General features: G+C 41.0%; 1 protein-coding gene across 2 annotated transcripts in view; it reads right to left on the reverse strand.

Moving 5' to 3' along the window:
• Positions 1 to 12,541, reverse strand: part of Sap130 (Sin3A associated protein 130) — a 64,549-nt gene that overhangs the window by 35,240 nt on the left and 16,768 nt on the right. For both annotated transcript variants that reach the window (XM_027400652.1, XM_027400653.2), the window contains exons 8-13: positions 8,606 to 8,753; positions 8,358 to 8,448; positions 8,057 to 8,161; positions 5,414 to 5,555; positions 3,680 to 3,801; positions 200 to 502 (exon numbers count right to left, since the gene is read on the reverse strand). In XM_027400652.1, coding sequence (XP_027256453.1) covers positions 200 to 502; positions 3,680 to 3,801; positions 5,414 to 5,555; positions 8,057 to 8,161; positions 8,358 to 8,448; positions 8,606 to 8,753 — 911 coding nt within the window. The remainder of the gene's footprint in view (positions 1 to 199; positions 503 to 3,679; positions 3,802 to 5,413; positions 5,556 to 8,056; positions 8,162 to 8,357; positions 8,449 to 8,605; positions 8,754 to 12,541) is intronic.

Raw genomic sequence — 12,541 nt, forward strand, 5'->3', positions numbered from 1 at the left:
AGGCCATAGAACCTGAAAGTGGCAAGGACAAGATTAAAACCCAGGTGCACTTTTCTTTTATGCCGAGAGATAAGTTTATTTATATATTTGTTTTGGGTATTGAGGATCGATCCCAGGTGGTGTGGCTGGCTTTGTGATTAGCACCTGTATCTGCTGAGCCATCCTGCCCCTACCCCCCTTCCCTAAAGAGTTAATTTACCTGAGGTTTTTCCTTCAGGCTGTGGCTGCTGATTTCCCATTGGTGCTGGCTGAAGCCCCTGAGTGTTAATTGGGGCTGCTGAGTGGATTCCTTGTGTGCCAATTGGTGCTGGCTGGATCCCTGATGTCCCAATGGGGGCTGGCTGGATTCCTTGTGTACTGATGGGGGCTGGCTGGATCCCCTGGATATGTCGGGCGTGCGAAGCATCCACTGTCATCAGCTGCATGGGGTTCAAGTGAACTGTAGATGCTACACCAACGCCAGTCTGAGCTGTGATGGTGGAGTTTGGGGCCTGAGCTGAAACTGAAAATAATACAGGTCAGCTCTAGGTAAGACAGTCTACACACAAAGATAACAGTAAAGTGAATAGTTGTTTCACTATGTAAGGGTTAAAACCTAGTTTTCAGAAACAAAGCACAATGCTGGTGGCACACGCCTTTAATTCCAGTGCTCAGGTGACAGATGCAGGTGGATCTCTGACTTCTAGGCCAGCCTGGTCTACAGAGTTAAGCTCCAGGACAGCCAGGACTTTTACACTGAGAAACCCTGTCTTGAAAAAGAAAAGAACAAAAACAAGAAACAAAATACAGGACATCTTTTACCTAGCATGTACAAGGCTCAGACAGGGTTCAATTCTCAGCTGCTACTGTGCTTGTTAATTAAAACTATGGAGTAGGAATTGTTTTTCTTTTCATGAAGTACCCACTTGACAATCTTTCTGCAAATTATCAGGAACACAATAAGAAAGTTTATAATTCTGTAACACCTATATTCCTAGTTTTCAGGAGGATGAGACAGAAGGAGTACTGTGAGTTCTAGGTGAGCCCAAGTTAACAGAGTGAATACTACAGTTTAGTAATCTGTTTTAAAAAAGAAATTAATCTATCAAATTACATATACTAGACAATAGTGCTAAAAAAATAAACTTCTGAAATAACCCATGGGTAGCAGGTCAAGAGTCTTTGCTTTAATTGATAGAAGTATTACCCAAAGCATGTCTAAAATAGATAGTTGATAGAAATTTCCAACAGCTTGTACCTACTGGAGATAGAGGACAGTAGAGTCCCTTCCCTTACAACGCAAATCTAATCTACTAAAACCCCAAATAAAAGCACAATTCCTTATAATTTGAGGAAAGAAAATAAATACAAAGGATTATTTTTGAGTTTAAGGATGTATTTCAGTAATAGAGCACCTGTCTAGTATATATAAGGCTGTGTGTTAGATTCTTAGCAACACACACATATGTATGCAGGCACAACTTGAAGTAAAAATAATTTAAGAAATTAATTTTAATCATTAGTGTCTTTGTGTGAGTATGTGCATAGATGTGTGGATGCTCTTGGAAGCCAGGAGCACTGGATCCCCCGGAGCTGGAGTTGCGGGTAGATGTGAGCTGCTTGCCTGATGTGGCTCTGGGAATCAAATTTGGCTCCTCTGTAAGAGTAGTACACACTTGTAACCATTGCGCCACTGCTCCGGTCCCACAAGGTAATCCTTATCCGTTATCAGAAGAACCAAGAAAGAGTTCCAGGCCATTAAATATTTTAGAGTGCTTGAAATTTCAAACTAGCACTGTTCAAATAGGAATATAATACTATATACAACTTTCAGTTTTCCAGTAGCAACATTTTTTTTTTCTTAAATAAAGAAATGGGGGCTGGAGAGATGGTCCAGTGGCTGAGAGTATACATGGCTCTTGAAGAGGACCTGAGTTTGGTTCCCTGAATCCATGAGATTTGGCTCACAATCACAAGCAACTACAGCTCCAGGGTATCTGACTCGATGACCTGATCCGGACTACTTGGGTACCAGCACTCACATGTATATGCCACCCCCCACATACACACACCATTAAAAAAATAAGATTAAAAAGTAAATAGGGGCCTGGGGAGATGGCTCACCAGTTTGGTCTCAGAACCATGTTTAGTGACTCAAAACCATCTCTAATTGAAGTTTTAAAAGAGCCAGGGCCAGCTTCTGGCTTCCATGGGTACCTGTGCTTACATACACATAACACCCACACTCAGACACACACAATTAAATGAACATTAAAAAGCACCATCTCATCAATGACAAAATAAATAAATAAACAGATCAGAAACCTGGTCTGATGATTCATGCCTGCAATCCCAACACATTGGAGGGGAGGGATCAGAACTTTGAGGTCATCTCCTCTACACTGCATGTCAGCCCAAAATACAGGGGATCTTGTTTCAATAATAGGGGTGATGAGATGTCTCAGCAGTTAAGGGCACCTGTCCCCCAAAACCCACTGTTATTCTCTGATCCCCATACCTACTCTGGGGCACATGCATACATATGCATGAAGTGTCATGGGGAGCATGTGAGGGTTGAAGAACAACATGTGTGGGTTAAGTTCTTGCCTACCCTATGTAGATCCTGGGGATTGACTCAGGTCATGAAACTTGGCACAGGTACCCTTAACCACTGAGCCATCTCACCTGCCCAAGGTGTTGGTTTTTAAAGGCAGGCTCTTATGTATCCCAAGCTGGCCTCAAACTTGTTATGTAGTGGAAGATGTCCTTGAATTTTTGATTCCCCATGCCCCTCTTTAGTGCTGGGCATACTGGCATTGATCACCAGGCTCAGTTTATGCTGCTGCGGTCAAACCCAGAGCTATATGTATGTTGGGCAAATGCTCTACCAACGGAGCCACATCTTTAGCTCTGAATTTTGGACTGGGTCATGCAAAGTAACCCAGGTAGGCCTAGAAGTTGCTATGTAACCCAGGCTAATCTTGAATCTGTGACCTTCTTCCCACAGTTTCGTGAGTGTTGGTTTTCTACCATATGTAATATAACCCTACACTTGGCTCAGTCTGCACAAGGCTTCCTGAGGTCCAGGAAAAAGTGTTATACAAACACAAAGCTAGGAATCTTTTCTAGTTTTGCAGTTAAGAGCATTTCCTGCTCTATCAGACTCATGTGCAGCAGCTTACAAATGCTGGCAACTCCAGCTTAAAGGGCCTGACACACCTGAGTTCTCTGAATACCCATACACATGTGCACAAAGACATATAAGTAAAACAAACCTTAGCGAAAAAATTTTACTTTTTTTTCTGGATTAACTGAAAGATCAGGATTTACAGTATTTACAAATCAGGTTGGTGTGTTAAACATACCAAGACTAAAATAAAAAATACAAAGGAAACAAACCAGCAAAACCCCTGTAGGACTCATCTTTATTCATAGGAATTATGATACCATTTTAAGGCAGAGCAAAATTTATTAGCATGATTACTTTCAGGGTAGGATAAAACCATTCAAATATAAATATGTAACAACCCTTTCACAGATCATAAAAATGGTGATTAAAGTGCTTAAAAGTCTTACATGTTAGTCTTATCTGAATCTGGAAAGAACTGGAATAATTCTATCTCTTACTGAGAAACTCTGATCAATTGCCTTCTCATTGCTGACAAAGATGACAACATGTAAAGTCAAGTGGAGCTCATACCTGGGTACTGTCGGATAGTGGACACAGAACTGGTGATGGGGGTATAGGTGTGTGCAGCCAGCGGGTATGCAGAGGGTGGGTAAGTTGGCAAAAAGTACTGGAACTGAACAGGAACCGAAGGTCTAGAAATACAGCAGATTATACAAAACAAAACAGTTATTTTCTTAGATTCAAATGATCCTATACCTCAGATTCTCTTGACATCTTTACAGCATCATACAGCATCTCGTAAACTGTCCCAACCTTACAAAGGACACAACCAAGAAATGGTAAATTGTTGACACTGGAAATTCAAGAGAACCTACAAACTTTTAGAGCTAATAAGAGCAATTTAGCTAGGTAGATAGACATAAAAACAATATATCAAATAAAACTATAAGTATTTCTAAAAGATTTACAATGTAGGAAATGGGATACAAATATGGAATGGGTTGAATTGGAAGTATCAGCTTGTTTTCAAATACTTCTGTTTATATAGCACTCATTTCAGACCTTGGTCTGTTACAAAGGCAGAGAGGAACAAAGACCCACAGCAAAGCCAAGCTAATGCTGAGATGCAGGCTTCCCAAGGACTCAAAGACCCTCAGCAAAGAGCAGATTCCTGGGCTCAATGGATATACATCGTGGTAAAAAATAAAGGAGGGCTAGAATTTAAGGGAGATGGTAAAACTCACAGATATGGTCTTAAGAGTCTCCCAAAGGAGGAGACCAAATGACAGTAATGAATAAAACCAAATCCCTATCCTGCTACTTAATAAATCTACATTCATAGGCTCAGGCTGACTAAAAATCAAACAAACAAAATTCAAATAAATAACTGTTGTATGTAGGAAAGCTTTTTCACTTCAGAGAGCCAACTACAAAGAATGGAAGAAGCAACAGAAAAGTCATTCCTTCAAAAATATAATTAATTCAGCTATGAATTACAAAAATACTACAATGAATGAAAATTATTCATAGTCTCAAAGTATTATTATTATTATTATTATTATTATTATTATTATTATTATTATTTGACACAGGGTTTTACTGTATTGCCCTGGCTGTCCTGGAACTCACTATGTAGACCAAGCTGGCCTCAAACTCAGATATCCAACTGCCTTTGCCTTCTAAGTGCTGGATTAAAGGTGTACACCACCACACCTAGCAGTCTTGCTATTTCACACAGGCTCTAAAGCATCTTGCTGGAGTTCATTGTTATCTTGTAGTGTACTGACTTTGCATACCCAATTCTAAATAAAGTTCCTTGCTACTAAAAACAACAATAAAACCAAAGTATTCCCTCATATTGTTCACAAAAGAAAAAAAGGACCTTTATAAAAGAGTATGAATGATGAACAACAGCACCTTCATTAACGATTAATGTTACCGTAACCAATCACAGGATTGATAGCCAGCATGTACTCTCTTATGGTGAGATCATATAACTCCAAAAATTTATAACCTCAATCTAATTGTGAAGAGACAATAAGACAAAACCAAATTGCTACTATACAAAACAACTGGCCTATCAATGCTTTGAAAATGTAGAAAGGATGGAAAGCTACAAAATCCTTTCAGTTATCCATAATTGCTTACAAGAATGTACTGTTTTTAGGAGGAACAAAATAAGTACTTATGAATAAAGGTTATGATCCTGCAATGTATACAAAACAAAAACAAAACAACCAAACCCAGAAACAAAACAGAACTCAACAAAACACAGAGGAGAGTAACTGAGACATTGCCTCCTACCTGTTGTCATTTCGGGTTTCCATGGCCACGGGATTTGGAGAGGCCCGATGACCAGAAATGGGAATCAGGCTGCTTCTCTCCGAAGGGTAATCGGGCTGGATCCGAGGGGAAGTGTGTGTGATCTGCTGGGGCACCACCTTAGCTACAGATAGTAAAGCATCAATTCCATTACTATTCACTGGCAAGCCAAACAAGGCTAGCAGTGTTCTTAAAATGCCTACAGTTTATTGTTATTATTGTGTGTGCAAGAGTTTTATTATTACAGTTTATTACTATTATTATTGTGTGTGCCAACAGTTTTAAGTCAAGAGTAGGCAGTGGCACGCCCTATAACTTGGCACTCAGGAGGCAGAGGCCAGAGGATTGTGAGTTCAAAGTCAGCCAGGTTCACAAAGACCCTCTCTTAAAAAACAAAACTCTTAAACCCAAAACAACAAAAGAAAAAGAAATGAGCTCAACTGAATAATTTCAATGTACTCGCTGTTACTTGTCAAAGGGGAGTAAAAAAAAATTCAGTGAGCAGTCCTTTTTCTTTAGCTTGCGTTTTGTGGACCCCAAGACTGAACTAATAAAGCAAACAGCAGAGGCTTGGGAGACTCACTGACGTGCAAGCAAGATCTCTAGAGATGGCATTAAAAAATGAGCATGGTAGTGTGAGCTTGGGAGATGGAGACAGACCTTAGAAGACAAGAAGTGGGAGGATGCCTGGGGTTCACTAGCCAGCCAGCCCAGCCTACTTGACAAGCTCCAGGCCAGCAAGAGACCTGTCTCAAAATATAAGTGAAACAACATTCACTTCTGGTCTCCACAACCAATTGGTTATACACACACACAAGGAATTGAAATGAAAAATGTCCCATTAACACCTGGGGGCGGGGGGAGAATTTAAATGAAAATTTCGCCTCTGGGCTGACAATGTTCTTCCCAAATAACCACAGACTATCTAACAGAAACTCCAACACCAAGCATGAGAAGCCCGCCTTTGAGCTGTTGGTCAGGGTTGTTTAGGAGACTCCTGAAACATTATAGCCTATTGCTGTAGCCCTTCATTGCCCCCCAGAGGTGAAAAGTCCATTGCTGAAGGCACCATGCACTTGAGACACAAGGCCCAGAGCACCCAAGCTGGGTCTGAACTGAAAGCTTCCTCCACGAGGAATAGCTCTCATGGTATCAGAAGTTTCCATACGAACTTCCAAGGGAGAAAAGCAAAGCATAGTCCTGCCCAGCTATGACAGCTATGAACCACAATTATGACTAGCATGGCCCAATAGCCCTAAGGGTACGATAATGGTATATATACCTTGGGGGTAGCCAAAAGTACTCTAATTGGACTAGACCCACTCAGAAGGAGGGAAATCATGCCTAGTATTACAAATCTAGCCTATTATCTGGGATCTTAGAGAAAACCTACTCCCACCACTCTACTAAACCAGTGATAATCCCCAACTAAATATTTTTCCTTATATCCAGATAAGCATAGTTCTCACCCCTTATCAAAGAACTTCTCTTTACAACAGACCATCACAGAAAACCCCAACCTAGAACCGATCAAAATGCAGAGAACAAGAGATCACATGGAGCTCAGTCCTAACAGAACTATATAACACAACTCCTGCACTAAGGCTTGGAGATCCTGAAAAGTGGCAGAAAGACTGTAGGAGACAAGAGAACTGTGAGCTTGCTGTGAGACTTTATCTTCTAAGACTGTGAGGCTACACCCATGAAGTCTTATCAACCTGACTATACCAATGGACATGCTTACATGGAAGGGGGAAAACTAGTGGGGTGGCAACCCTAGACAAAAAAATTACTGGTAACTGGGGAATGCTGAGAATAGGAGAAATGATCTTCCTCACCCACCACTGATTATCCATATCCAGGACCAAATGGTCAGTCAGTCCTGAGATCGTGTACACATAGGTAACATTATATTGATAGAGCAGATTGTGAGTGTGTGTGTGTGTGTGTGTGTGTGTGTGTGTGTGTGTGTGTGTGTGTGTGCATAAGATTGTTAAAGAAAAAGAGGCCATGAATTTCAAAGAGAGTGGGGGGTGGTATGCATGGGAGAGGCCTGAAGGAGGAAAGGGAAGGGAAAAATGATGTAATTTTAATCTTGAAACAAAAAGTTTATTAAAAGACAACAGAAGATGCACAAGCAAGCTAAACTGGTTATGGTATTGCAGAAAAGGAAGGACTAATCTGTGATCAGTGATTTCAATAAAGTCAATTAGAATAAAAAATAAAAATTAATTCTGGTTTAGTTGGTAAAGGATTTGCTGTAAAGCATGAGGACCTGAGCTTAGAGTTTCAGAAAGCATGTAAGAAGCTGGGCACAGCACTTTGTGCCTATAATTCCAGCACCAGAAAGAGGCAAAGTCCTGGGGCTCACTGGCCAATTAGCCTAGCCAAGTTAGAGACCTCCAAGTTCAGTGATAGACACTGTCTCAAAAAAAATGAGGTGGTACTCACATACATTAAACACACACACACACACACACTCTAAATAAACAAATAAAAGTCAAATTCAGAGTTACTTTTAAAATCAACAATATGAAAATAATCCTATCACCTTTGACATGAAGGCCTGATCATATGGGCTGAAAATTCCCCACAGGCTTTTGTGTGAAAATGTACACAACTTACCAACTGGGATATTTGAGGTGGTCACAGCAGTAGCATGGGATGAATGGGAGGGCATTGTCATAGTAACAATTGTACTCGTGGGAGCTTGTGTGTGCGACACAGATCCTGAAAAGAGGGTAAAAAGAAAGTTCCTTAACAGTATTCTCTCTGTATGCATTACAGGCTCTTAAAAACCTTGGGAAAGCTCTCAGGGAAAGATAATACTTTCACCTTCTCTGAAGGCGAAAAGTGAAAAATGAAAAACAACTCACTGCTCCTGCCTCCTTTTTGTCTAACACAAAGAGAAGGATCACTGACTTACCAGCTGTGGTTGCTGAAGGAAGGGTATTGGTTGCCAAAATAGGTGCTACTGTAGCTGCAGCCACTGGTGTGCCAGTACTAAAGATGGTTTTCTGTAAGGGGACCGCATAACATAGTTACACACAAGAACACTTCCTATGCTATCCAGTTTAAAAATGATGACTGATTTTACACTGCCAGGCCCTTTAATAAGTGGGCATGATTCAAGTTTATCCCAAAGAATCCCTGGTGGTTCTTCACTGTTTTTACCTGAGCCATTGTATGGAGCTGCTGTTTCGGCGTCCCTAACGCAGGATGAGAAGGTAGTGTGATTCTTGTTGTCACATCTCGAGACTGTGCAGGACGCTGGATACTAATGGCTGCCGATGGTGGATGCTGGATAGATAAAGTAGGACGACTGTGGGGAGAGAGGGTACTGTGACCTACAAGTTCTCCACAGAACTTTTTCCAGAGTTATGTAGAATTTACAGTTAAAACAATATTTGGTCTTCAACTTTACCAATGAAATAAATGGCCCTGGGGTTTCTCTCTTGTGGCTGCCATCTTGCTTCAAAAGGTAGCAATATCAAAAAACTGATAATTTAGTTCTTAATCCATGATGCAGTTTACACTTTCAACCATTTTTTCACACATGCATTTATGTGTGTATGGAGGTACACACATGCCACAGAGCATGTGTGGAGGTCACAAGACAACATGAAGGAGTTGCTTTTTCCCTTCTACTACATGGGTTCTGGAACTGAGCTAAAGTTACAAGACTTAGAGGAGAGCAACTTCACCTGAACACCCTCCCACCCCCATGCTGAAGAAGGAACCCAGGGGGTCTTGAATATGCTGGGCAAGGGCTCTACCAATACTTATATCGGAGGTCCTTGCTTGTTTGAGACAGGGTCTACCCTGTAACCCAGGCTGGCCTTGAACTTGAGATCTTTGCCTTTGATGCTCACTTTAGAAATGTTACTGACACCAAATACTGATATTTTCTCTCTCTCTTTTTTTTTTATCTTGGAAGTGAGTCCCTTTTGTTTCCTTTTTTCCCCCTCCTTGAAGATTTGTTTATATATCTGGCCTCTTCTCAGCACTGCATGCATATGGTTCACAGACACACACGCAGCACCAATACACATAAAGTCTAAAACACACACACTCATACACACACACACACACACACACACACACACACACACAATAAACAAAACAAACCACAAAGTAAAGCAGGATGAAGAATTAAGTGTTCTTTAGGGATCAAGAGGATAAAATAAGAACTTGAATTCAAATGTATCTGCATATACAAACACTGGGAGAATAGTTTAAAAACTGTGACAGGTTGCCTTAGGAAGACAGTGCAGTTGTGGACATGGTTTAGTTGAAGTGCTGCCTAGCAAGCTTGAAGCCCTGGGATCAATAACTACCACTGTATAAACCACACACGGTTGGTTGTGCATATCTGTAGTGTCAACACTTGGAAGGTAGAGACAAGAGAATTAGAAGTCCAAGGTCATCCTTGGCTATATGTGTAAGCTAACTTTGGCTATGAGTTCCCCATGTTAAAAAAAACAAGCCAAATCCCCAAAAGGTAGAGTTAGAAAGATTGCTTAGTGGTTAAGAGCACTGGTTGCTCTTGCAGAGGACCCTAGTTTGGTTTTAGCACCTACATGGCAGCTTACAATGGTATCTAATTGCAGTTCCAGGGGATCCAACACCCTTTTCTAGTCTCCACCATGTGTGTCATATGATGAAGAACAAATACTCACGTTAACATTTTAAGAAAGCATCATTTTCAGTGTAAGGAAAAATACATAAATATGAAATCCAAGAAAGCAAGCCAGGAAATGGCTCAGATGGTAAAGTGTTCGTATTTCAAGCAGGAGGACCTGTGTTCACATCCCCAGGACCCAAGTGGTGCTTGGAGGCAGAGACAGGTAGATCCCTGGAAGCATAAAAGGCCAGCTAGACTGGCCTGTGTGATGAAGTTCTAGGCTAATGAGAGAGCCTAGCTCAAACTAAAGATGAATAGTGCCTGAGAACTAACAGTCAAGGCTGTCTTCTGCTCTTTATATGCAGGCACCTACACCTATAAGCACACATACTTAAAAAAAAACAAAAATCTAAGAAGGGAAAAACATATTATTTCACTTGAAAATCTCAATTCACAAAAAAAGCCTCAAAGGAATGCCTCCTAGAAGCAATGAGCTCCTGTAGGACCTAAACTTTAGATCCCAAATACCATCTTCCACTAGAACACAGCATGTTTGGAGAAATCGCTATTTTCAAATCTAGAGAAGCAGGGCAAGTGAGAGTGAGCTTGCAACATTACATATCAACAAGAAGTACTCAAAGACTTGGTTATCAAAAGGCGACAGAGCAGCAGCTCAGAGGAGTTCTCACTAGTCAATTTCTGGGACAAGTGGGGAGGAAGGATGGGTTGGGGATTTTAAGACACAGTGAATAAATGTAACATTCATTAAATCCTTGGTGAGAACTCGCCTACCAAAAGCATTCAGAGGCATCAAGTGGAGCCATACAGGTAGGAACCATAACTTGCCAAGTTCTCTAATATTTTATTATTAAATAATAAAGTGGTCAACCCCCCCCCCCCCCCGTGGCAAAGGAAAATAAAATTTCTTTTGTTTGAGATTGGGTCTAACTATGCAGCTCAGCTGGCTTAAAACATGTTATATAACCCAAGCTAGCTTTGAAATTACTATCCTCCTGCCTCAGCCTCCTGACTGCTTTGTGCTGGTGAAATCAGTGTTAGCAGTGAAACAGGATCTGGACTAGTTCCAAGGGTTAGAAGCAAAGGATTTAGGGTTAAACTAGGAACTGTAGTATGGGTTAGTAGAGTCCCACAGGGAACATGCTACACCCCAGAGGAGAGGGGCGTTTTTCCATTCTGAGTGGTCTGATTGTTCAGTGGAGTTACAGCAGGTGTGACCCACCTGACATGCATAATGATAATAATCCCACTCCCGTCCTTTGGAAGAGCTGTGGTCATGGTGGGAGGCATCATGTCTGATTTGAGTTTAATTTTGATTGGAACAAATCATTTGTGATTTGTTCTTTTTATAGTCAAGGCAATACACTGAGGTAAGAGGAAATTTCTAAAAGACCCAGTGTTCTATGTAACTTTCTTGGCCACTGCTTCTGTTCTCCCATTCAAGATGGATCACTCAAAATGACAGTACATTCCCAATTACAGATCCTTGATATATATATGAATGAATGATAGGTCTTGAAAGTAGAGTGAGGAAGGATAATAGCATAGGCGTGATTTAATGTGGAAAGGAAACTAAAAGGGACAGAAGATGTAAGTAGGAAGGGAGGACAGGGGAGAAGAATAAGGAAGATCAAAACCAAACTAAGGCGCTAGGGAGATAGTTCTGTGAAAAAGCACAAGTTGTGTAAGCACGAGAAGCTGAGTTTGAATCCCCAGAACCCACAAAAAAGCAGATGTAGCCTGGCCATCTGTAACTCAGTGCTTCTACAGAGATGGAGACAGAGACAGCAGAACTGCTAGAAGATCATGGGCCAGCTGGTCTGGTATATACCGAGAAGAAAATATCTCTATATATGCTGCGGTGTATACTCACCCATTCATTCACAAATGTGCATGTGTGCACATATACATGAATTGTGTGTGGGAAAAGCCATAAGACAAGCTATTACCTTATATGTTATTTATTTGTTTGTTTGTTTGTTTGGTTTTTGGTTTTTCGAGACAGGGTTTCTCTGTGGCTTTGGAGGCTGTCCTGGAACTAGCTCTTGTAGACCAGGCTGGTCTCAAACTCACAGAGATCCACCTGCCTCTGCCTCCCAAGTGCTGGGACTAAAGGTGTGTGCCACCAACGCCCGGCCTTTATATGTTATTTAAAAACAAATAAAGGGGCTGGCAAGATAGCCCAGCCATTGAGAATTCTGCCTGTTCTTGCAAAAGACCAAGGTTCAGTTCCCAGGATCCTCATGGTACCTCACAACTATCCATAACTCTGGTTCCAGGAGATCTAATGCCCTCTTCTAACCACCGCAAACATCAGGTACGCATATGGTGCACATATAAACATTCATATCCATGAAACAAACAAACAAAAAAATCTAAAAACCAAAACCAAAATGAATTATGGCCATAAATTTTGGGATTAGGATAGAATTTCCAACAGTTTTGCAAATGGCCCTAAATATACTTCT

This window comes from Cricetulus griseus, chromosome 2 (assembly GCF_003668045.3).
Source record: "Cricetulus griseus strain 17A/GY chromosome 2, alternate assembly CriGri-PICRH-1.0, whole genome shotgun sequence".
Lineage (NCBI taxonomy): Eukaryota > Metazoa > Chordata > Mammalia > Rodentia > Cricetidae > Cricetulus > Cricetulus griseus.